General features: G+C 42.3%; 1 protein-coding gene across 2 annotated transcripts in view; it reads right to left on the reverse strand.

Moving 5' to 3' along the window:
* Positions 1 to 6,709: 6,709 nt before the first annotated feature.
* Positions 6,710 to 27,308, reverse strand: part of asb5b (ankyrin repeat and SOCS box containing 5b) — an 80,778-nt gene continuing 60,179 nt past the window's right edge. For both annotated transcript variants that reach the window (XM_059974298.1, XM_059974297.1), the window contains exons 6-7: positions 20,313 to 20,504; positions 6,710 to 15,650 (exon numbers count right to left, since the gene is read on the reverse strand). In XM_059974298.1, coding sequence (XP_059830281.1) covers positions 15,523 to 15,650; positions 20,313 to 20,504 — 320 coding nt within the window. In that variant the 3' untranslated portion in view covers positions 6,710 to 15,522. The remainder of the gene's footprint in view (positions 15,651 to 20,312; positions 20,505 to 27,308) is intronic.

Here is a 27,308-nt window from a genome sequence, read left to right on the forward strand (position 1 = left end):
ATCAGGTATAATATCACTTGCATATGTCATGGAATGTGTTAACTTTAAGCAGCAGTACAATGAAATACATGATAAATAAATGTACAGAAAAAAACTGAGTTATATTAAGTAAATATCTATTTCTATTAAGTAGTTTAGTTAAAGTAAGTAGTTCAAAATAACAGAAATAAAAAAGTGGTGAGGTAGTGTTTATGGGTTCAATGTCCATTTAGGAATTGTATGGCAGAGGGGGAAGAAACTGTTCATGAATCACTGAACGTGTGCCTTCAGGCTTCTGTATCTCCTTCCCGGTGGTAACAGTTGTGAAGATGGGCATGTCCTGGGTGGTGGGGATCTTAATGATGGATACCACTTTCCTAAGGCACTATTCCCTGAAGATGTCTTGCATATAACAGAAGCTTGTATACATGATAGAGCTGACTTATTTTACACATTTCTGCAACTTATTTCGATCTTGTGCCATAGCCCCTCACCCCACGCCATACTAGCTGGTGATACAGCCAGTCAGAATGTTCTCCACAGTATATTTGTAGAGGTTTTTGAGTGTTTTAGTTGTGGGAGGTGAGGGAGGAGATTGCTGATCCTTTGGCAATGATCTTTGCATAATCAATGGGGACAGGAGAGGTTCCGGAGGATTGGAAGGTTGTAGATGTTGTTTCCTTATTCAAGAAAGGGAGTAGAGATCGCTCAGGAAATTATAGACCAGTGAGTCTTACTTCAGTGGTTGGTAAGTTGATGGAGAAGATTCTGAGAAGTGGAATTTATGAACATTTGGAGAGACATAATATGATTAGGAATAGTCAGCATGGCTTTGTCAAAGGCAGGTCATGCCTTACGAGCTTAATTGAATTTTTTGAGGATGTGACTAAACACATTGATGAAGGTAGAGCAGTAGATGTAATGTATAGGGATTTCAGCAAGGTATTTGATAAGGTACCCCATGCAAGGCTTATTGAGAAAGTAAGAGGGAATGGGATCTAAGGGGCATTGCTTTGTGGATCCAGAACTGGCTTGCTCACAGAAGGCAAAGAGTGGTTGTAGACGGGTCACATTCTGCATGCAGGCCGGTGACCAGTGGTGTGCCTCAGGGATCTGTTCTGGGACCCCTACTCTTTGTGATTTTTATAAATGACCTGGATGAGGAAGTGGAGGGATGGGTTAGTAAATTTGCTGATGACACAAAGGTTGGAGGTGTTGTGGATAGTGTGGAGGGCTGTCAGAGGTTACAGCGAGACATTGATAGGATGCAAAACTGGTCTGAGAAGTGGCAGATAGTGTTCAACCTGGACAAGTGTGAGGTGGTTAATTTTGGTAGGTCAAATATGATGTCAGAATATAGTATTAATAGCAAGACTCTTGGCAGTGTGTAGGATCAGAGGGATCTTGGGGTCCACGTCCATAGGACGCTCAAAGCTGTTATGAAGATTGATTCTGTGGTTAAGAAGGCATATGGTGTATTGGCCTTCACCAATCATGGGATTGAGTTTACGAGCTGAGAGGTAATGTTGTAGCTATCTAGGACCCTGGTCAGTCCCTACTTGGAGTACGGTGCTCAGCTCTGGTCACCTCACTACAGGAAGGATATGGAAACCATAGAATGGGTGCAGAGGAGATTTACAAGGATGTTGCCTGGATTGGGGAGCATGCCTTACAAGAATAGGTTGAGTGAACTTGGCCTTTTCTACTTTGAGCAACAGAGGATGAGAGGTGACCTGAGGTGTATAAGATGAGTCATTGGAAGAGTGGATAGTCAGAGGCTTTTTCCCAGGGCTGAAATGGCTGACATGAGAGGGCACAGTTTTAAGGTGCTTGGAAGTAGGTACAGAGGAGATGTCAGGGGTAAGTTTTTTATGCAGAGTGTGGTGAGTGCATGGAATGGGCTAATGGTGACGATGGTGGAGGCGGATACAGCAGGATCTTTTCAGAGACTCCTGGATAGGTCCATGGAGCTTAGTAAAATAGAGGGCTATGGCTAACCCTGGGTAACTTCTAAAATAAGTAAATGTAAGGCACAGCATCGTGGGCTGAAGGGCCTGTATTGTGTGGCAGGTTTTCTATGTTTCTATGTTTCTAAACTAAATCTCCTCAAACTTCTAATGAAATATAGCTGCTCTCTTACCGTCTTTATAACCGCAGCAGTATGTTGCATCCGGGTTAGGTCCTCAGACGTATTGACGCTCTCCACTTCTGACCCCTCTTTGAAGATTGGTTTGTGTTCTTTTGTTTTACCCCTTCTGAAGTTCTCAATTAGCTCTTTGGTCTTACCGACGTTGAATACAAGTTTGTTGCTGCGAAACAGGCGAGAAATTTCAATTGTAACAATGAGAGATTGAAAATGTCTTTGAATGCCCCTGTCAATTGGTTGGCACAGGTTTTCAGAGCCTTACCATGTACTCCATCGAGCCCTGCTGCCTGGCAAGGTTTCATCCTCGCGAAAGACAGCCCAGCATCAGCCTCCTAGGAAGAGATCACAGGGTCAACATGTGCTGCAGGGAGCCTCATATCTGTAGTTATATTCTCCCTTTCAAAGCTAGCGTAAATGAATGGAGATAGGAATTAAAATGATTGGCCACCAGGAAATTCCATTTTCAGCTAATGGAGCAGATCTGGCCAACAAAGTGGTCCCCTAACTTACGCTGGGTCTCAGCAGTGTCGAGGAGGATGCATCGGGAACACAATTGACAACCCAACAGATTCGTAGATGAAGTGTTGCCTCACCTGCAAGAATTGTTTGGGACTCTGACCAGAGGTGAGGGAGGAGGTGAATAGGCAGGTATAGCATTTCTTTTGTTTGGAGGGATATGTATCAGGAAGGAGACTAGTGGGAAGGGATGAATGGGCAAGAGAATCACAGATGGAGCGATCCCTGCAGAAAGCAGAGAGTGGCGGGGGATGGGGTAGTGAAGTAAAGATGTGTTTGCTGGTGGGATCTCATTGAAGATGGAGGAAATTGTGGAGAATGATATATTGGATGCAGAGGCTCATGGGTTGGTAGGTGAGGGCAAGAGGAACTCAATCCCTGTTACAGCTGTGGGATAAATGTGGTTTCCCTTCCCCCCTCACCTGTATCTCCTCACTTCCTGAATATCTGCCCTCACCTCTTCTTCCAGTTGCCTTAACAGGGATAGAGTTCTGCTTTTCCTCATCTTCCAACCATGTGCCTGTGGAGGACAAGTCATTCGGTAAATTTAAAGCAGAGATTGCTAGGTTCTTGATGAATAAAAACTTCAAAGATTATGGGGAGAAGACAGGAGAATGAGATTGACAGGGAATATAAATCAGCCAAAATGGAATGGCAGAGCAAACTCAATGGGTCTAATGGCCTAATTCTGTTCCTATGTCTTCTGGTGTTTTAAAGCCTCAACATTACATCCTTGCTGGTTAGGTTGAGTTATTCTCTGAGCTTGGCAATTTACTTGCAAGTGTTTCATCTCCATGCGAGGAGACATTGTTAGTGTGCTTTTGATCAACAGTGCACTGACAATGTCTCCTCACATGATGATGAAATGTTTGCAACTAAATTGTCAAGATTGGAGAACAACTCAACCCAACCATCAACCATCCAAGCCACATATTTTCTGAATTAGACCATGAGACATAGGAACAGAATTAGGCAACTTGGCCCATCATATTTGCTCTGCCATTCAATCATGGCTGATCCTTTTTTTCTCCCCTCCTCAGCCCCACTCCCCGGCCTTCTCGCCATAACTTTTGATGCCATGTCTAATCAAGAACTTATCAAATTCTGCCGTAAATACACCCAATGACCTATGGTAACAAATTCCACAAATTAACCACCTTTTGGCTAAAGAAATTTCTCCACATCTCTGTTTTAAATGGATGCCCCTCTATCCTGAGCCTGTTCTCTCTTGTCTGAGGCTCTCCCACCATGGGAAACATCCTTTCCACATCTACAGTGTCTAGGCCTTTCAACATTCAAAAGGTTTCAATGAAATACCGAAGCCCGCCCCCCAACATCCTTCTAAATTTCAGTGAGTACAGACCTAGAGCTATCATAAAATGCCTCATATATTAACCCTTTCATTCCCAGAATCATCCTTGTGAACCTCCACTGAACCCTCTCCAATGCCAACACATCTTTTCTTAGATAAGGAGCCCAAAACTGTTCACATTACTCAAGGTGAGGCATTGCCAGTGCCTTATCCAGCCTCAGCATGCCTCAACGTCACTTTCCTTCTCTTGTACTCTAGACCCCTGGAAATGAATGCTAACATTATATTTGCCTTCCTCACCACCAACTCTACCTGCAAGTTAACCTTTTGGGTGTTCTGCATAAGGCTCTCAAGTCCCTTTGCATTTCAGAGTTTTGTATTTTCTCTCTATTTAGAAAATAATCTGCATGCTTATTCCTTCTACCAAAGTACATGATCATGCATTTTCCAACATTGTATTTCATTTGTCACTTTCTTGCCCACTCTCCTAATCTAAGTCCTTCTGCAGCCTACCTGTTTCCTCAACACTACCTTCCCCTCCACCAATCTTTGTATCATCAGCAAACTTGACAACAAAACCAAAGGAAAATCCTGCCTGACTAATCTACAGCAATTTTTTGAGGAAATTGCAAGCAGGGTAGATAAAGGAGATGCAGTTGATATGTTGTACTTGGATTTTCAGAAGGCCTTTGACAAGGTGCCGCACATGAGGCTGCTTAGCAAGATAAGAGCCCATGGAATTACAGGGAAGTTACTAGCATGGGTGGAGCATTGGCTAATTGGCAGAAAACAGAGAGTGGGAAGAAAGGGATCCTATTCTGGCTGGCTGCCGGTTACCAGTGGAGTTCCACAGGGTTTGATGTTGGGACCGCTGCTTTTACGATGTATGTCAATGATTTGGACTATGGGATTAATGGATTTGTGGCTAAATTTGCCAATGATACAAACATAGGAGGAGGAGCTGGTATTGTTGAGGGAACAGAGAGCCTGCAGAGAGATTTAGATAGTTTAGGAGAATGGGCAAAGAAGTGGTAAATGAAATACAATGTTGGAAAGTGTATGGTCATGCACTTTGGTGGAAGAAATAAATGGACAGACTATTATTTAGATGGGGAGAGAATTCAAAATGCAGAGATGCAAAGGGAATTGGGAGTCCTTATGCAGGATGTCCTAAAGGTTAACCTCCAGGTTGAGACAATGGTGAATCAGAATCAGAATCAGAATCAGACTTTAATCGCCAAGTACCTGTGCACATACAAGGAATTTACTTCCGGCAGATGTTGTCTCTCTCCTCATAACAGATGATAAATATAAATGAAAATATAGATTATACATACAAGTAGTGCAATCCAAGTAATAGTTAGCCGACAGTTAACCGGCAGTTAACTGTTCAGCAAAGTGACCGCAGTAGGGAAAAAACTTCTCCAGTGCCTATTAGTCTTAGTCTGGAGGGATCTGAAGCGCCTACCAGACGGAAGCAGTTCAAACAGTCCGTGCGCAGGATGGGAGGAGTCCTTTATGATGTTCCCCGCCCTCTTCTTCAACCTGGAAGAGTACAGGTCCACAATAGAGGGCAGGGAGGCTCCAATGATGTGCTCGGGGTATAGAATGTGATGTGATGTTGAGGCTCTATAAGGCACTCGTGAGACCACACTTGGAGTATTGTGTGCAGTTTTGGGCTCCTTATTTCAGAAAGGATATACTAACACTGGAGAGGATTCAGAGAAGATTCATGAGAATTATTCCAGGAGAGAAAGGGTTACCATAGGAGGAACTCTTGGGCTGTATTCCTTGGAGTTCAGGAGAAATAGGGGGGATCTCATAGAAACATTCCAAATGTTAAAAGGCCTGAACAGATTAAATATGGCAAAGTTATTTCCCCATGGCAGGGGAGTCCAGGACGAGAGGACACGACTTCAGGATTGAAGGACATCCATTTAGAATGGAGATACAGAGAAATTACTTTAGTCAGAGGGTGGTAAATCTGTAGAATTTGTTGCCACGAGCAGCTGTGGAGGCCAGGTCATTGGCTGCATTTAAGGCAGAGATAGATAGGTTCTTAATTAGCCAGGGCATCAAAGGTTATGGGGTGAAGGCAGGGGATTGGGGATGTCTGGAAGAATTGGATCAACCCATGACAGAATGGCGAAGCAGACTCGATGGGCTGATTGGCCTACTTCTGCTCCTCCATCTTCTGGTCTTACCTATTCCATCATCTAAATCACTTATAGACCGCATAAGAAGAAGTGGTCCCAAAACCGACCCCTGTGGAACACTACTCGTCACTGGCAGCAGCCAGAAAAGGATCCTTTTATTCCCACTCGCTGCCTCCTACTGATCAGCCAATGCTCTCACCATGCCAGTAATGTTCCTGTAATACTATGGGCTCTTAACTTGGTAAGCAGTTTTATGGTGAGGCTTTCTGAAAATCCAAATATAGAACATCCATTGCATCCCCTTTATCTATCCTACTTGAAATCTCCTCAAAGAATTCCAACAGGTTATCAGGCAAGATTTTCCCTTAAGAAAACCATGCTTCCTTAAGCGACATTATTTCCAATTTCATCCTTGCTTTTATATTCTGGAAATGAATGCTTACATTGCATTTGCCATCTTTACTACTAATTTATGTAAGAGTAATTACAGAGCTACAGGCATTCAGGCCAGTAAGTTAATATTCCACTTGAACTTTTCCACAGGATTTTAGTCTGTTGAAAAAATAAACATATCAGTTGCACATTCATTTTTTTATTCAAATGCCTTTATGCTAATACAATAACAAACATTTTAAGCAAAAAATGCACATGGATCCATTACACAAATGTCAGTATTGATAACCTTTACAAACATTGCCTTTTTCAAAGAATGTGCTATTCACAGTACATGCCCGATAACTTCCAATTCCCTTAAAAAATAATCCAGTCTGCATAGAATACACCTGTTTAGATGTAAGTTGTTTCTAATTGCAAATACAGTAGTTTGTGTCAATACTATTATAATTATATGTTCAACTAGAATAAATGTGTCTACCAACACTGACTGACTGAGTTTAACATTATAATGATAGGTAGTTTTCCCTGAGTCCAGGATCAGATACATAACTAGTCTGAGCACAGAATCATCAGAATATGCAAGTTATGTGCAGGGAAGTATATGATTGTCTCTTTAATATTATGAAGTGAAGGCACTTATGTGTGTGTATGCGAATACTCAAGTTATGCATGTTTAATAGTTTATTACCCGAGGTGTGTGTTCGATGCCTTTGCTTGCCCCTTGTTCAGTTAGCATCGTGGTTATCGTAACATCATTACAGTGGCAGGAACCCAGGTTCAATTCCACTGCTGTCTGAAGGACTTTGTACATCTCTGGGTCACCACATGGATTTCCTCCAAGATTTCAAAGATATATGGGTTAGTAGGTTAATAGGTTGCATGTGTCTAATTGGGTAGCTTGGGCTCATTGGGGAGAAAAGCCTGTAAGTATGCTGTATCTTTTAACAAGAATTTGTGATTCATTATGTGTTTCTACAGACTCTGGATAATTTCTCCACAGAGCTCAGGGATTGTCAGTTATTTAAACTCCAGTGTTATATACCAGAGAGTAATAGGAGTGTGTGTTTGTTACCTTCCACTCAGCTGTGACAATAAACAAGAAATCTCTGCATTGCCTTTTGTGGCTTCAGAACATTTCAAAATAAGTATGTTTTTGAAATGCAGTAATTGTTATATTGCAGGAAACAGATTGGCAAATTTTCAAATTACAACTTTGCATAGTTATAGTTCGATATTGACCAGGTGGGCCAAGTGGCTTGTTTTGGTTTGGTCAGCTCCCTCTTCCTTCTGACCCTCAACACAGGTGCCCCTCAGGGCTGTGTACTCAGACCCCTCCTTTACTCTCTGTACATCCATGACTATGTGTCACCATCCACAACTCCAATCTGCTAATTAAATTTGCTGATGCTACATTGATTGGCTTAATATCAAATAATACAGAAGACGTCATCACCCTGACACAATGGTGTCAAGAAAACAACCTCTCCCCTCAATGTCGCAAAATCAAAAGGAGCTGGTTGTGGACTACAGGAGGAATGGAGGCAGGATAACCCCTATTGACATCAATGGATCTGGGGTTGAGAGGGTGAACAGCTTTAAGTTCCTCGGCATAACCATCACCAAGGATCTCACGTGGTCTGTACATACCGGCTATGTAGTGAAAAAAAGCACAACAGCACCTCTTTCACCTCAGATGGTCAAAGAAGGTTGGCATGAGTCCCCAAACCCTAAGAACTTTCTACAGGGGCACAATTGAGAACAGCTTGACTGGCTGCATCACTGCCTGGTATGGGAACTGTACTTCCCTCAATCGCAGGATTCTGCAAAGAGCCCAGCACATATGCAGAGTGAACTTCCCACTATTCAGGACATTTACAGAGACAGGTGCGAAAAGGGGCCCGAAGGGTCATTGAGGACCCGAATCACCCCAACCATAAACTGTTCCAGCTGCTACCATTCGGGAAACGGTACCGCAGTATAAAAGCCAGGACTAACAGTCTCCGGGACAGCTTCTTCAAACAGGCCATCAGACTGATTAATTCACACTGAGACAATTGTATTTCTGAGCTGTATTGCCTGTCCTGTTGTACATACTATCAATTACAAATTACTATAAATTGCAAATTGCACATTTAGATGGGGATGTAACATAAAAATTTTTACTCGTATATAAAGGGTGTAAGAAACAAACTCAGTTCAATTCAATTCAATACTCTATGCCTCTATGGCTCCCACAACCCCAGAGATAAAATTAGCTTGAAAACTTCTTATTTTATTAACTTGATTGAGCCAGGAGAGAACTTTCGTTTTCTGCTACTCCTAACAATGCCATGGGATATTTAAAAACCAGACAGGAACTTAGTTTAATGTTTCAACTTAAAAACATTTTCAGCAGTGAAGCGATCCCTTGATACTGTTCTAGAACAACAGCAAATCATGTTTTTAAGCAAAGAGAGTCGGACGATGGACTAAAGCTCACTGCCTGTGCAGGTAGTGGTACAGAAATCAAAATGGATTTCCAAAAGGGAGCTGGATAGGCTCTTGAGGAAAATAATCTTCAGGCTATACAGGTGAGAGCGGAGGTAATGGAACCAAAAAGATTCCTGTGCAATAGGCAGAATGGACTAATTGACCTACCATGCCTCTTATGTGGGACTCACCTCAGAAGCGAGAGCGCCATCAATGGGTTATTGGTAATATTACAAATTATATGATAAAATTATCAACATTTGGGACTTGAAATTTGGGTTCAGGATTGTGGTTGAAGAAGCTAACTTTAAATAGTTAGCAAGTCAGACAGCTTCTGCAGAAAGAGAAATCTGGTGCGTTACTGGTATTTTTCTTCAGGAATATTTCTTTGTTTAAATTGAAACATGAGCGAGGGAAAGGGCGAAGGAACTGCTGGGGAAATAATTCTCCTGTAAACTGTATGGACCAAGAGAACGGGAGTCAGTTGAATGATACAAGTGACATTAACAGGAGAAAAATTTATCATTGTTCACTAGTACACAAGTATCAGTGGAGAGGGTGAACAGCTTTAAGTTCTTCAGCATACACATCACCGAGGATCTCACATGGTCTGTACATACCGGCTGTGTGGTGAAGAAAGCTCAACAGCTGTTTTTCACCTCAGATAGTTGAAGAGGTTTGGTATGGGCCCCCAAAACCTTTCTACAGGGGCACAATTGAGAGCATCCTGACTGGCTGCATCACTGCCTGGTCTGGGAACTGCACTTCTCTCAATCGCAGGGATTCTGCAGAGAGTGGTGCGGACAGCCCAGCCCACCTGTAGATGTGAACTTCCCATTATTCAGGGCGTTTACAATAACATGTGTGTAAAAAGGGCTCGAAGGATCATTGGGGACCTGAGTCACCCCAACCACAAACTGTTCCAGCTGCTACTATTCAGGAAACAGTACTGCAGCATAAAAGCCAGAACCAACAAGCTCCAGGACAGCTTCTTCCATCGGGCCATCAGACTGATACAATTGTATTTCTATGTTATATTGACTGTCCTGTTGTACATGCTATTTATTATAAATTACTATAAATTGCACATTAAGATGGAGACGTAATGTAAAGATTTTTACTCCTCATCTATTTGAAGGATACATGTAATAAAGTCAATCCAATTCTAATGCATGTTGTGTTCATCTCCGGGAATTAAAATCTATTCTAGTTAATGGAAGCTAATCAGGTGACCTACACTTGCAACTTTCCCAAAAGAAGCCATATAAATGTAACATAAATAATTAAAAGGTACATTTTTCTCTTCTTAGTTGAATGTTGTATGAATACCAGCAATCAATCTGAGGAATTTCAACAAAGGTATTTGGGTTGTAAGAGACTCAAAATGTTGGCCGTTCTGTGCAATAATTGGCAAAGGGCTTCCTAATGAAGAAGGATTGGTTAAAACTAATGCCTTTTCTTTCAACCTATATCAAACTTTTCTCCTGAGGTCTGGCTCTTATCGGTTTTTCAGTATCAATCAGCTACCTTCAGTCAAAAAGAGTTTAACAGTATTGATGAACAGAGGGATCTTCGTGGATGCCTAAAAATGGTTGCACAGGTACATAGGATGATAAAGAAGGCATACAGCATGGTTGCCTTCACTGGTTGGTGCTCTGAATTCAAGAACCACCAAGTTACAGCTTCATAAAGCTCTGGTTAGGCCACATCTGGAGTACTGTCATGAGTTGTGGTCTCCCGTTATAGGAAGGATGTGGAGGCTTTGGAGGGGGTGCAAAGGAAGTTTACAAGTATTGTGCCTGGATTGAAGGACATGTGCTATGAGGAGACGTTGGACAAGCTGTTTTCTCTAGAGTGGCAGAGGCCAAGGGGAGATCTGATAGAATTTTATAAAATCATACGAAATGTAGACAGCCAGTGATTTTTTTCCCAGAATTAAAATATATCATACTAGAGGGTATGATGGTGCAAGGGGGTAGAGTACTAGAGATATAATTTTTAATTTATCAAGTCACAGCACAGAATAGACCCTTCTGGCCCTTTGAGCCATGCCACCCAGCAATCCCTCGATTTAATTCTAGATTAATCACAATGACTAATTAACCTACAAACCTAAATCTTCGGATTGTGGGAGGAAACCCACGCGGTCACAGGGAGAACATACAGGCAGCAGCAGGAATTGAACTCAGGTCGCCGGTGCTGTAAAGCATTGTGCTAACCACTATGCTACCATGCTGCCCTATGTGCAGGGCAAGTTTTTAAACAGTGAATGATGGGTGCTGTAAAGCAGTGCCAGGTGTGGTGGCAAAGGCAGATTGCACACGGATGTTTGCGAGACTCCTAGGTAGGCAAATAAGAATGCAGAAAGGGGAAGAGTATGGTCAATGAGTGAGAAAGAGGGATTGATTGATAAGGAGGTGATGGTTTAATTAGTCTGACACAACATCATGGGCCAAAGGGCCTGGATTATGCTGTACTGTTCTGTGTTCTTTGTAAGAGTTTAGTTGAAAGCATTGTTTAGTATAATTTACTAAAAGATGCTAGAATCAAAGTCAAAATACTGCAGATGCTGGAAACCTGACATAAAGTTCGTAAAAGGTGGAAATATTCAGCAGGTTAAGCAACATTTGTGGACGAAGAAACAAAATTAACATAACTCTGTTTCTCATGGAGTTATACAGCATGGAGATACACCCATCAACCCATTGAGTTTGCTATGACCAGCATATATCCATCTACATTAAGGAAAGACTCAAAATGCTGGAGGAATTCAGCAGGTCAGGTGGCATCTAGGGAAGTAAATAAACTGTCGACGTTTCGAGCCGAGACCCTTCCTCATTTACACAAATGTAACTTTATTTTTTCAGACTCCCATCAAGTTTCCCCACAAACAGATCAATGTTTCCTGTCACTTTAGTTTTGCTATAGTGATGGGAAAAGGAATTGTCTACTGTAATCCAGCAACAATTTCTATTCTATTTTTGACAGGTATATTTGCATATGCACTCAGCTACATTTTCAGAGCACAATTAATCTGGCAAGTTGCATGCATTTGGGATGTGACCAGAAACCAGAGCATCCAGGAGAAACAAAAACACGTGGCTTCCTGGAGAACATGCAGACTCCACACAAACAGCGCTGGAGGTCAGGATCGAACTTGTGTCACTGGATATGGAAGGCAGCAGCTGCACCACATCACAATGCAGGTAATGATAAATGGCGCATCAGAAGAAAGTAGCAAAGAAAACTACAAAGGAGGGAGCACAGCTGGCTAATTTTGTAAGCCATTTATCATTGAACTTATAGAAACATAGAAAATAGGTACAGGAGTAGGCCATTCGGCCCTTCAAGCCTGCACCGCCATTCAGTATGATCATGGCTGATCATCCAACTCAGAACCCTGTACCTGCTTTCTCTCCATACCCCCTGATCCCTTTAGCCACAAGGGCCATATCTAACTTCCTCTTAAATATAGCCAATGAAGAAATGAGAAATGCTGGTGGATATATGGGATTAAACCAAATCTCCATGTTAAGGTAAAGGGATTAACTGAGAGATGGAGCCATTTTTGATATATATATATAAAATGCTATGCTTTTTCCAGTTTCCTGATAGTTGATTATTTGAACATGATTATGAAGTGCTACTGAGGTAGTCCTAAGGTGCCTGGATGTCATTGAACATTCTTCTGGCAGCTCCTGCAGCCAAGCTGGTGCCAAACATAAGCTTTCCTTTGGACTACACTGGTAAGACTGAGAGGGGGATCTTGATGACTGGGCATCTTAGGATCTCCAAACCTTCCGCCCAGACTTGTGATGATGATTGTCATCACCCATTGTCCTTCAAGACAGATGGATGCCAATCACCAACCACTAAGGTAGTAAATAGGATTGGATCAGGCACTGGTTTCGCGGGAGAAGTCAGAGAGTGAAAGTACATGCTTGCCTCTCTGACTGGAGGACTTTGGCTGGTGATGTGCCGCAGGGATCAGTGCTGGGTCTGTTATTGTCTGTCATCTACAGTATATCAATGATTTGGATGATATGTAGTAAACTGGATCAGCACATTTGCGGATGACACCAAGATGAAAGGCGTAGCAGTCAGCTAGGAAGGCTATCAAAGCTTGCAGCAGGATATAGACCAGCTAGGAAAACGGGCTAAAAAATGGCAGATGGAGTTTAATCCAGAGAAGTGTGAAATGTTGCACTTTGGGAAGACAAACCAGGGTAGGACTTACACAGCAAGCGGTAGGGCACTGAGGAGTGGGGCAGAACAGGGGGATCTGGAGATTCAGATCCATAATTTCTTGAAATTGGTGTCGCAGGTAGATAGGGTGTTAACGAGATCTTTTGGCACATTGGCCTTCATAAATCAAAGTACTGAGTTCAGAGGTTGAGATGCTATGTTGAAGTTGCATAAAATGTTGGTGAGGCCTAATTTGAAGTACTGTATCCAGTTCTGGTCACTTACCTACAGTAAAGAGTGAAGAGAAAATTTACAAGGATTTTGTCAGGACTTCAGAACCTGGGTTGTAGGAAAAGGTTGAATAGATTCGGACTTTATTCCCTAGTTCATAATAGAAAGAGGGGAGATTGAAAGAGGAACATACAATTTTGAGGGGCATAGACAGGGTAAATGCAGCAGGCTTTTCTTTTTCAACTGAGGTTGGGTAAGACTAGATCTGGAGGTCATTGGTTAAGGGTGAAAGGTGAAATGCTTAAGGGGAACATGGGGGAGAACTTCCTTCATCAGAGGGTGGTGAGAGTGTAGAATGAGCTGTCAGTGGATGTGATGGAAGGGGGTTTGATTTCAACATTTAAGAGAAATTTGGATTGTGTACTGTGCATGGATGGGAGGGGCATAGAGACTATGGTCCAGGTGCAGGTAGATGTAATTATGCAGAATAGTTCAGCATGGACTAGATGGGCCGAAGGGCCTGTTTCTGTGCTGTAGTGTTCTAACACTCTATGACACTATGAAGTGATAGAAATTAGTTGTTTATGGGTTGAAGATAATGTTGACCAAGTAGATTGTTGGCAGGTTGCCTACAGGACCAACAATTTTACAATCAACTCATATTTACTCTCCACCACCTTCAGTGGGTTTGTGTTAAACCAACACTGTCCTTCAACACTTCAAGTTTCTAAGCTAACCACTTGAGTTCACTCATCTCTTCAGCCTATTATTTGAGCATTGGGAATGATATAGCCTCTGTGTGCTCACTTTGTGGAGAAATGAAGAAGGTCAGGACTGTAAAGGAAGTTAGGAAAGTGAAGAGTAAAGAAATTGAGTGTTACAGCTACACTGGGCAATAAAATGGCTACATGTCATCAACCACCACAAAGCAGGTAATCTGGTATTCCATCTCAATCATAGAGTACTATAACACAGAATCAGACCCTTCACCCCACCAAGTCTATGCCAACCTGATGTTCTACCTAGTCCCATCTACCTGCACTCAGGCCATAGCCCTCTGATCATCTCCCATCCAAACTTCTCATAAATGTTTCAATTGAATTTGATTCCATCACTTCCATTGGCAGCTTGTTCCACACTCACCTCATGCTCTAAATGAAGAAATTTTCCCTCAGATTCCTCTTTGATGTGCCTTCCCAACTGGGATATCCCTTGAGGATCCTCTCCTCTCCATCCTTTCCTTGAGGATTCCAGTTGAAGATGAAGGAAAGGGAGGAAACAGCACAAAGTATAGCTGTGGAGCTAGAGGGACCCTATTGCCTCCACATTAATAGTCAGCATTAAAGCCATGAAGCCACAGTAGCACAACAGTTAGCACACTGTTGTTACAACCTGAGGTGCTTTAGTGTTCGGAGTTCAATTCCAGCGTTGTCCTGTAAGGAGTTTGCATGTTCTTCCCATGGGGGTTTCCTCCGGGTGCTCTAATTTCCTCCCACAGTCCAAAGATATACTGGTTAGTGGGTTAATTGGTCTTTGTAATTTGACCTGTGATTAGGTTGGTATTAAATAGGTGGTGGGTTGCTGGGCAGTGCAGCTTATTGGACCAGAAGGGCCTGTTCCACACTGTATCTCTAAGTAAGTAAATGAAATAAGGCCAGGGCATCTCCGGACTTAGCTAAATTAGGCACCAGCATGTGGAACAGCAATCGGGGCACTAATTGGCAGATTAATTAAGCCCACTCATAGACTTAATTTTCAAGTATTTGTTTTAAGATACTGTGTTACATAGGTGAGAAATTTGCCTTAAATCACTTGTGGTATACACGAAGCGTTACACCTCGTACTTCATTTTCAAGTTTCAGTTGTAGTGACATCAACATAATTCATTATGTAAGGGGAATATAATCTGCATAAGCCACCTCACCTGTTCCAAGCATTTGAGACGGATTCCTACCACCATTTCTTTCATTCAATTTATGAAGACAAGACAAAAAAGGGTGGGAGGGAGGGGTTACGGTGATTTGCTAACAACGTTTCAACAAGTTTTTAAACAAGTCTATATACAGAAAGGAGCAGAGCTGAAATCTTAAATCAGCTTCCCAGGCAGACTGCCGTGGCAAAGGGGAAGCAGTTTACTGATGCTGTAAAAAGTCCTTCAGTAGCTTGGGCAGCTGCAGCTGAGGAATGTACTGTAGGCGTGGTCTTCCCAGGCAGTTTCTGACACACAGGCGGCACAGCTGGCACAGGGAGCTCGGCGTTGCTGTAATTGAAGCCAGCAGAAATAAAGTTAGCAGCCAAAAAGAATGAGATGGTCAGAAATTTATCATTCTAATCATTTAAAGAATTCCAGAGCCACTCAGCAAAAGATTTCCCCCCTCCACCATCAGATTTCTGAACAGTCCATGAACACTACCTTATTATCCCTCCTTTGCATTAATCATTTATTTTTGTATACTGTTGTAATTTGTACTGTACTGCAGCTACAAAACAACAAATTTCATGACATATTGATTCATTTACAGTATTTATTGAGATTCAAAGCTGCAGCCACACTGCCCAGCAACTCCCAATTTAACCCTAGTCTAATCAATTTATGATGACCAATTAACCTACCAAACTGGCTGGTGGTGTAATGGCATCTGTACCGGACTTCGAGGCGAGTGGTTCAAATCCATTTGGTTCCTTGCACGCTTTCCATCCGTGCTGGGTTGAGCGTCAAGCTAGCAACTCAGCCTCATAAAAAACAGACAAAATGCTGAAGAAATGGCAAGGTGGCCGCCCAATGCTGCCAACAGGCATGGGAAAGAACAACAACAAGAATTAACCTTCCAACCAGCAGGTCTTTGGAGTGTGGGAGGAAACCGGAGCACCCGGAGGAAACCCACATGGTCACAAGCAGAGCATACAAACTCCTTACAGACAGCAGCAGGCAAATACATCAGTGATAATGAACCCAGTTCTGATTCTGAATGCATGGGATGATAGTATTCAATTTCAATCACTGCACTTTAGTGGTCATGCCTTCATCTGCAAAGGATTCTGGAGGACATTTATAAATCATCCTGGTTCCCTTCTTTTTTTTTATCAGGAAGTTCCACTGCTTATGGTCACATCTTCAGATTCTGATTTATTTATCACATGTTCTTGAAACATACAGTTAAATACACTGGGGGCAGCCTGCTAGTGTCGCCACACATTCTGCGCCAAAATAGCAGGCCTGCGGTGTTCTGATCAACCACACAAGCAGCAAAAACAAAAACATCCCCCCTTTCCTATCCCTTCCACCTTCCCACCCACCCACTCAAGTTCAAGTTTATTGTCATTCAACCATATACAAGTATACTGCTAAACGAAACAACATTCCTCCGGGCCAAGTACACAGCACAGTACACAAAACTCACACACAATACATAAAGTAATATTATCACAAATAAACTACATTAATAAAGTATATTCTAGAATTCAATATTGAGCAAAAGGTGCATTTATGACACAAGTCAAAAAGTAAACTGTATAACTTCAGGTGCTTCATATGCACTGATGGTGGGTGGGACTACAACTAGAGGTCAAGGGTTAATGGTGAAAGGTGAGAAGTTTAAGGGGAATATGAGGGGAACTTCTTCACTCAGAGGGTCGTAAGAGTGTGAAATGTGTTGCCAGCACAAGTAGTGCAGGCGAGCTCGATTTCAACGTTTAAGAGAAGTTTGGACAGGTACATGGATGGTAGGGGCATGGAGGGCAATGGTCTCGGTACAGGTTGATGGGAGTAGGCAGTTTAATTGGTTTCAGCATGTACTAGATGGGCCAAAGGGCCTGTATCTGTGCTGTACTTCTCTATGACTCTATAAGTGATGAGACCTGGGTGGTGGCCAGTAGTTCAGTAGTCTTGTGGAGAAGAAGCTACTTCCCATTCTAACTATACTGTACTAATGCTATGGTACGTCCTGCCTAAAGGTTGGTGGTCAAGGAGACTGTGCAGTGGATGGAAGGGGTCCTCGAAAAAGTTAAGCACCATGCATATGCAGTGCTCATGATAAATAATTTGGTTAGGTGGAAGAGAAATCCTGACAATCCACACACACCAAGACAGGTCTCCAGCCCTAAGACAGGGTACCTCCATTACTTGCCCCCAGATTCTCAGGCTCACAAGCATAAGATCTTCAACTTCAGAATTCACCCCAGGACACCAATTTTTATCAACTTCCTCCTGAGATTCCAACCAGAACAGATGCCAACCTGCTGGCATTGCCTTTCTTGAAGTGGCTGAGAGAACTGGGCAAAGGAAAGGCGATGTGACCGGATAACTTATTCGTTGTAGCAGTGATGACCTGCACTTTAAGAACCACCTATACGTTTGGCTAAGCTATTCCATCCACCGGAAAACTTCAGGAAGTTGTCCTTATAGGTTCTGTTTACATAGAGTGGGACAAATACAATCAGGCTAATTACTAACCAATCAATCTGATATCAATCACCAGCAAAGTGACAAAGAATTTTTTTTGTTCACAGATCTATCAAACAGCATAACATACTCAGTGGCAACTAAATTCCTAAATTTTGCCAGGTTTTGCATCAATCTCCTCCAGACCTCAACATAGTCTTGGTTCAAATATGGATCAACATCCTGCAAATCGCCTTCCAAAACCCTCTTCTGGTAAGTACTATTGGGCTATTAAAACAAACACTTCATGGCATCTTAAAAGTGTCTTCCCCCAGGCAGTGTAATGAAAAGAAACCTAATCTCAGTGACTGTAAAACCATAAAAAATAGGAGCAGACTTAGTCCATTTGGCCCATCGAGTCTGCTCCACCATTCAACTATGGCTGATTTATTTTCTCTCTCAACATTATCCCTGTAACCTTTGATGCCGTGTCCAATCAAGAACCTATCGAGCTCTGCCTTAAATACACCCAACAACCTGGCCTCCACTGCTGCCTGTGGTAATTCCCCACCATGGGAAACATCCATTCCACATCTACTCTGTCAAGGCCTTTCAACATTTGAAAGGTTTCAATGATATTCCTCCCTCCCATCCTTCTAAATTCTAGCCAGTACAGACCCAGAGCTATCAAACGTTCCTTGTACGAAACCCTTTCATTCCTGGAATCATCCTTAGGAACCTCCTCTGAAGCCTGTCCAATGCTAACACATCTTTTCTTAGATGAGGAGCCAAAACCATTCACAACACACAAGGTGAGGCCTCACCAGTGCCTTATAAAGCTCAGCATCACATCCCTGCACTTGCATTCTAGACCTCTTGAAAAGTGAATGACAATAGTGCAGACATTCAGCTCCCAACTACACACATCCTTCAGCCCTGATTCAATGATGGCCACAACATCATACCTAGTAACCTGTAATATTGCAACAAGACCATCCATCTTATTTCTTATGCTCTGTGCATTGAGATATGACACTTTGAGTGCTGCATTTGCAACCCTTTTTGATTCTGTATCCCTAATGTGCTGAAGCTCACCCTTTTGGCTGCAATTATGTCTTTTCATTGGCCTGCCTTTCCTGACAGTCTTACTACACTCTATCTTTGCTTTTTACCAACTGTCCTATCCTGTGTCCCTTCACTCTGGTTCCCACCTCCTGCCAAATTAGTTGAAGGCCTCCCCAACAGCTCTAACAAACCCGTCCATGAGAATATTGGTTTCCACAGGGTTCAGGTGCAAGCTGTCACTTTTGTACAGGTCATACCTCCCCCAGAAGGGATCCCAATGATCCAAGAATCTGATGCCCTGTCTCCTGCACCAGCTTCTCAGCCATGCATTAATCTGCCAAATCATCCTGTTTCTACCCTCACTGGCGTGTGGCAGAGGCAGCACTCCAGAAATTACTTCCCAGGAAGTCCTGCTTCTCAGCTCTCTAAATTCTCTTTTCAGGACCTCTTTGCTTTTCCTTCTTATGTCATTGGTACCAATATGTACCAAGACATCTGGCTGCTCCCCCTCCCTCTCCAAAATGTCATGGACGCAATCCAAGATGTCCCCAACCCTGGCACCTGGAAAGCCATAAACCATTTGGGTGTCCTGTTCACGTCCATAGAATTTCCTGTCTGTTCCCCTAACGATTAAGCCCTCTGATCACAACCACTCCCCTCTTTTCCCACTTTTACTTCTGCACAATGGACCTATGCTCAATGCTCTATGGCATTCCCCTGGGAGGTCATCCCCCACAACAGTATCCAAAACAGTATACTTATTATTGAAGGGAATGGCCGCAAGGGTGCACTGCACTAACTGCCTATTCACGTTTTCATTTCTCCAGGAGACTGTCTTTGAAGCCCTTACTAATTAAATACCTATCATCCTCCATTTTAAAGATACCCAATAACTTGGTCTTCATAGTAGTCTGTGGCAATGAATTCCACACATTCAGTACCCTCTGGCTAAAGAAATTTCTCCAAATCTCTGTTCTAAAGAGGGCGTCCTTCTATTATATGGCTCTGCCCTCTGTTCCTAGTCTAGCCCACTTCTGAAAACATCCTCTGCACGTTTGCTCACTCTAGGTCTTTCAATATTTGGTAGGTACTGTCTTGGTGAACGTTGTCACCAACATTCAGTGACAAAACCATGAAATAACTGACTGATTGCCACGGATTTCTTTCCTTCAAAGAAGGAAAACAAAATTTAGTGACTATCAGTAATTCCATGGTTTTGTCACGGGCATCTTTCCATCAAGGAAATCAATCCTCCATCTTTATTTAATGTGGACTATATGTAACTACCAATTTGGTTGGATCTTAACTGTTCCTTCAGTTCAGGACCCGCTAAGAATGAAATACAAATGTGCTGGAATTATCAGTAACATCCAATCCTGTGAATGAATGGAAGGAGAACTAGTTCCAAGAAATTCCCATATGGAGTGTCAAACATCGCTGAATGAGAATCATTGCCCCTCATCTCAAGCACCTTACCTTCATAGTGCAGCAGCAACCTGTCCACTGAACTACTGGTGACTGCAACGTCGATCGGCCGCTCGCCTTCGGCATTCCTGGCACGGACCTCCGCTCCAAAGTCAAGCAGCAACATGACAATATCTGGGTTAGACTGCCGAGCAGCAGCGTGTAAGGGTGTCTCCAAGTGTTTGCCTTTCTGCACGTTGGCTCCTGGCATGGGGACACAAAATGTCAGATTTAAATTTCAGTTGACTATGACAAAGCTGAAAATATGAATCACCTTCCCCAACTACAGGCTGGCTTAAAGCTCTGTACAGCCAACACTGAATTGTTGCCGCTCATTTTGAAAAGTTTGTTGTCAATTTACACAGATGAACTTCTGAAAAAATACAAGTAGTTTAATTTATTTAGAATGCACATCCTGAACATCACTAAACACTATATAAACTCTTAGGTATTTCTCGATAATTCTAAAATGCGCTCTTTCAGTCATTAAGTGCCATGTCGTATGATGTTGGTGATCATGATCTTGACAATGTTCTTGGCAAATGGGTGACTCCAGCCATTATCAATACTCTTCAGATGTTGACTGCCTGCTGTCAGTGGTCATATAGCCGGTGATCAGTGGAGGGGGTGGAGTGGGGGCTAAGCAAGTGCTACGCCTGGGCGACCTGCAGGCTAGTGGAGGGAAGAGCATCTTGCACCTCCTTTGGTGCAGATTTATCTCCACCCCACCAACCAAACATGTAATGTGTGATAACTAATGTCCACCAAAAGCAATTTGATAAAATAATAGATAATTAATATATTAAATCACATAGCAGGAACAAGCTCTCTGATGCATGCCAGCCATCAAGCATCTACTTACACTAATTCTGCACTAATCCTATTCTCTCCACATCAGCAAGTCCCTCCACATTCAACCACTCTGAGATGGTAACACACACAAAATGCTGGTGGAACACAGCAGGCCAGGCAGCATCTATAGGGAGAAGCACTGTGGACGTTTCGGGCTGATACCCTTCATCAGGACTTAGTCCTGACGAAGGGTCTCAGCCCGAAACGTCGACAGCACTTCTCCCTATAGATGCTGCCTGGCCTGCTGCGTTCCACCAGCATTTTGTGTGTGTTGCTTGAATTTCCAGCATCTGCAGATTTCCTTGTGTTTGCCATTCTGAGATGGTAACTCAGCAAGCTGCACTTAATAGATCTATTCTTTATATTTATCATAATGGTGATGGCATGAGAGAGCAGCAGTTAGCATAAAGTTATTACAGTGCCAGCTATCAGCAGTCAGGATTTATTCTGTAAGGTGGTTTTACATCCTCCCTGTGACCACGTGGAATTTCTCTGAGTGAACTGGATTGCTTCCACATTCCAAAGATATACGATTAAGAGTTGGTAAGTTGTGGGCATGTTATGATGGTGCTGGAAATATGGTGACACTTGTGGACTGCACCTCAGAACATGATTGAACTGAATTTGTCGTTGACAAATGATGTATTTCACTGAATGTTCTGACGTACATCAGAATGAGGATTAATAACACTGGCATATGTCGAGAAATTTGTTAACTTTGTGGCAGCAGTACATATTTAATTTTACTATTTTATATATATATAAAATAGCTAAATTAAATATGTAGCGCAAAAAAAGAAATAAATATAAAAAAAAGTAAGGTACCGTTCTTGGGTTCCATGTCCATTCAGGAATCAGATGGCAGAGGGCAAAAAGCTGTTTCTGAATCATTGAGTGTCTGCCTTCAAGCTTCCTGATGGTAGCAACGAGAACAGGATATAAGCTGGGTGACGGGGGTCCTTAATGCTGGATGCCAGTTTTTTGAGGCATCGCTTCTTGAAGATGTCCTGGATACTATGAAAACTAGTGCCCATGATGGAACAGGCTAATTTTACAAGTCACTGCAACTTACTTCGATCTTGTTCAGTAGAAATTTGCGAGTGTTTTTGGTGACATACCAAATCTCCTCAAACTCCTAACAAAATATAGCCATGGTCTTGCCTTTATAGCTGCCTTGAGATGTTGGCTCAGAGATATTGACACGCAAGAACTTGAAGTTGTTCATTCTCTCCACTTCTGATCCCTTTATGAGGACTGGTATGTATCCCCTCGTCTTGCCCTTTCTGAAATTCACAATCAGTTCTTTGGTCTTACTGACATTGAGTGCACGGTTGTTGCTGTGGCAGCACTCAACTAGCTGGTGTTTCTTGCTCCTGTATGCTGCCTTGTTACCATCTGAGAGTCTGCCAACAATGGTTGTATCATCAGCAAATTAGTAGATGCCATTTGAGCTGTGCCTTGCCACACAGTCACGAGTGTAGAGAGGGTACAGCAGCTGGCTAAGCACACATTCCTGAGGAGTGCCAGGGTTGACTGCCAGCAAGGTGGGATGTTATTTCCAATCCACACCAATTGTGTCCTTCCAATTAGAAAGTCGAGGGTCCAGTTGCAGAGGGAGGTACAGAGGGCCAGGTTATGGAACTTTTTGATCAGGACTGTCGGAACAGTGGTGTTAAGCACTGAGCTGTAGTCAATAGCACCATCATGACAAACGTATTTGCACTGTCCAGGTGATCCAAAGCTGTGTGGAAAGCCAGCAAGATTGCATCCACCGTAGACCTATTGTGGTGCTAGGGAAATTCTTGTGGGTACAGGTCTTCTCTGAGGCAGGAGTAGAATCCAGCTGTGACCAATCTCTCAAAACATTTCATCACCATAGATGTGAGTGCTAACAGGACGATAGTCATTAAGGCAGCTCACCCTCCTGTCTTGGGCACTGGTATAATAGTTGCCCTTGTGAAGCAGGTGGGAACTTCCAACTGTAGCAATGAGAGACTGAAAATGTCTTTGAACACCTCCGCCAGTTGCTTGGCACAGGCTTTCAGAGCCTTACCAGGTACTCCATTAGGATCTGTCACCTTGCCAGAGTTCATCCTCTTGAAAGACAGCCTGAAATTGGCCTCCGAGACAGAGATCACAAGGTCACCAACTGCTGCAGGGTTCTTCATAGCTGTAGTTTTATTCTCCCTTTTAAAGTGAGCATAAAAGGCATTGAGCTCATTTGAGAGTGAAGCATCACTGCCATTCGTAACGTTGGGTTTTGAAGGAAGTAATGGTCTACAAACCATACCAGAGTTGACGTATGTTGTCCGATGTTGTCTCCAACCTCACTCGGAATAAAGCTAATCTTTAATTTCTTTTATCATTCTATTTTTAAATCAAAATATATGACTTTAAGAATTACTAACAACGTCCTTTTGCCTGCATGCAAGTCTCTATGTAACCATAACACTACATTCTGTAATTGTGTTGTTTTAACTCGGTGTACTTATGCTTGGGATGCGTTGTCCAGATGGCATGTAAAACAAAGCTTTTCCTTTCATGCAATAATAAAACTATTAAAATACTAATCACTTACAAGCCAGAGACAGTTTACGATGACCAATTAATCTGCTAACCCATGCGTCCTTCGGTACCCAGAGGAATCCGGCATGATCACAGCAAGAGTGTACAAACTCCACGGAGACACCAGCAGAGGTCAGGATTGAACCTGAGTCGCTGCTTCTGTGAGGCAGCAGCTCTGCTGCTCCAGTTGCTCAGTCTGGCTGACAGAGGTACAGGCTCTCCCCAGGACCCCAGACATCCACTCTTCAACAAGGTCTCTGGAAAGCTGAGCAGGTAGAAGAAGCCTTGATTTAACACTTCAGCTGACAGGTGACTCCTGCGAAGTGTTAGCCAGAAGTTTGCGTCACGACTAGGCAGACTCTCCAAGGGTTTTGAGCTTCCACAGAAAGTATCTTTCAAACTTTGGGGAAGCCATATTTTGCACTGTGTTTCCTTTGATGGCTAAGAATATGATCACTTCTTATTCTTGACAGGGAAAGAGATCCAACAGTACTGTACCAGCTCCTAGTAGAGCAAAGCCATCAATCCTATTCCACCTTCTGTTTCTCCGTAGCCATGCACCCTCCTCTCTTCAATGTCCTCTTTGATTCTTCTGCCACTTGCCACACTAAAGGTAATTTATACTCGCCAACTCAGCTACCAGCACATTTCTGGGATGTGAGAGGAAACTACAGCATTGCAGACAGTCACACTCGTGCAAACTCATCAAAGACAACAGTAGAGGTCAGATCAGATTCTCCTTGGAGCTGTGAGTCTGTTTCAATCCTACTCCACCATTCATTAAGATGACAGAATGACCGAATAAATCTACTTGTTTATTCCCCATACCAAACTTAAAATTTCTCCAAGTTCAGTGCTTTTGGTTGATAAAAGGATGTCTGTCACCATGTTTTCACTGAACACTTCCTTGCTCTCAACACTGGTTTCCCACATTATAGGGTATGCCTAAGTAGCCAATCAATCTTTTACTGAATATCGGCTTAAAAACTGAAACTTTCTTTTCCAGATTTATGGGGATAAAAAGCCCAGAGCAATGCAAAATAGTCCCAAACAAGGAACTCAGGAATAACCATCCTGAGAGTGGATAGAAGGTGCAATCAAATATACCATGTGCTTTGATCAATCTGCGGAGAAGCAAAATTCTGCAGATGCTGGAAGTGCAAATAATAATCAGAAAATGCTGGAAATAGTTGTGAAAGCTTTCTATTTCTACAGATGCTGCATGACCTGCTGAGAGTACACAGTGTTTTCTGTTTCTTTTAAAGGAACATGAGGCTTTGATGATGTGGTTGGGTAAAAATAAGCATTAATTAGAAGTTACCTACATGAAACTTTTTTTATGTTTAATACTAAATTGATATAAAACTGTGGACAATTGTAACAAATATTAAAGAGCAGAATAATTCCTGAAACATAGTCTTCAAGAAATCAAGATTTTCAAATAGAGAATGTGCAGAGAACTTTTCATTTTGGTGCAAGAGGCAGTGATAAACTAATATCAATGTAATACAGGTTAAGATAGCAAATAAACATCTTCAGCAATTATAGCACACATACATACACACACACACACACACACACACACACACACACACACACGCACACTTCAAGGTTGGGGTGACACGGTAGCATAGCAGTTAGCACCAGTAACCATAGTTCAATTCCTCCACTGTCTATCAGGTGTTTTTAGACCATAAGACCAGAGACAAAGGAACAGAATTAGGCCAGACAGCCCATCAAGTATTCACCACCATTCTATTTATTACTATTGATTTATTACTACTCTCAACCCTCTTCTCCCGCACTTTCCCCATAACCTTTGATGCCCCGACTAATCACGAACTCCACTTTAAATATATACATTGACCTGGCTTCCACAGCTGTCTGTGAAAATGAATTCCACAGATAAACCACCCTCTGGCTAAAGAAATTCCTCCTCATCTCTGCTGCATATGGACATCACTCTATTCTGGTCCGAGGCCCACCCAAACATCCTTTTCTACTCTAACTAGGCCTTTTAATATTCAATGTTCCAAAGTGATCCTTCCTCATCCTTCTAAACTCCATGAGTACAGACCTAGAGCTATCAGACACGCCTCATAAATTAACCCTTTAATTCCCAGGATCATTCTTGTGAAATCCTGTGGACCCTCTCCAATGCTAGCACATCTTTCCTTAGATCAAGGTCCAAAACTGCTCACAATACTCCAAGTGTGGTCTGAACAATGCCTTATAGAGCCTTAGGATAACATCCTTGTTCTTATACTCTAGTCCTCTTGAAATGAATGCTAACATTGCATTTACTTTATTTTGCCAACAACTCAACTTCCAAGTTAACCTTTAGGGAATCCTGCACAAGGACTCTGAAGTCCCTTTGGAAATCTGTTTTTTGAATTTTCTCCCCATTAAGAAAACAGTCTATGCTTTTACTTCCTCTGCCAAAGTGCAAGACAATGCACTTCCCTACATTATATTCAAACTGTCCCTTCTTCATCTACTCTCCTAGACTATGTCCAATAATGTAAAAGAGGATACCAAATTTTTTTTTCAGATTTATAAAGAGTAAAAGAGAGGTGAGAGTGGATATTGGAATGCTAGAAAATTACACTGGAGAGTCAGTAATGAAGGACGAAGAAATGGCAGATGAACTTAATAAGTATTTTACATCATTTTTCACTGTGGAAGACACTAGCAATATGCCAGAAATTTGAGAATGTCAAGCCCCAGAAAGTGCTTGGAAGCTATAAGTTCTGAGGTAGATAGGTTACTTGGACCAGATGGACTAAACCCCAGGGTTCTGAAGAAGGTGGCTGAGGAAAGTGTGGAGGCATTAGTAATGATCTTCCAAGAATCACTAGATTCTGGAATGGTTTTGGAGGACAAGGACATTGCAAGTGTCACTCCACTCTTTAAAATGGTATGGAAGCAGTAGAAAGGAAATTGTAGGCCAGTTAGCCTGACTTTAGTGGTTGGGAAGATGTTGGAGTCCATTATTAAAGCTGAGATTTTGGACTACCACTACTTGGAGGCACATGATAAAATAGGCTAAAGGCAGCGTGGTTTCTTTAAGGGGAAATCTTGTCTGACAAATCTGTTGGACTTTTTTTCCAGGAAAAAAGAAAAGTGGCAGTGTTGGATCCCCTGTTAGGGAATGAGATAGGTCAGGTGACGAGGTATGAGTTGGTGAGCACTTCAGGTCCAGTGATAACAATGCCATTAGTTTCAATATAATTACGGAGAAGGATAGGACTGGACCCAGGGTTGAGATTTTTGATTGGAGAAAGGCTAACTTTGAGGAGATGCAAAAGGATTTAGCAGGAGTGGATTGGGACAATTTGTTTTATGGGAAGGATGTAAAAGAGAAATGGAGGTCATTTAAAGGTGAAATTTTGAGGGTACAGAATCTTTATGTTCCTGTTAGGTTGAAAGGAAAGGTTATAAGTTTGAGAGAGCCATGGTTTTCAAAGGATATTGGAAACTTGGTTCAGAAAAATAGAGAGATCTATAATAAATATAGGCAGCATTGAGTAAATGAGGTGCTCAAGGAATATAAAGAAAATAAAAAAATCTTAAGAAAGAAATTAGAAAAGC

The sequence above is a fragment of the Hypanus sabinus genome, chromosome 7 (genome assembly GCF_030144855.1).
Source record: "Hypanus sabinus isolate sHypSab1 chromosome 7, sHypSab1.hap1, whole genome shotgun sequence".
Lineage (NCBI taxonomy): Eukaryota > Metazoa > Chordata > Chondrichthyes > Myliobatiformes > Dasyatidae > Hypanus > Hypanus sabinus.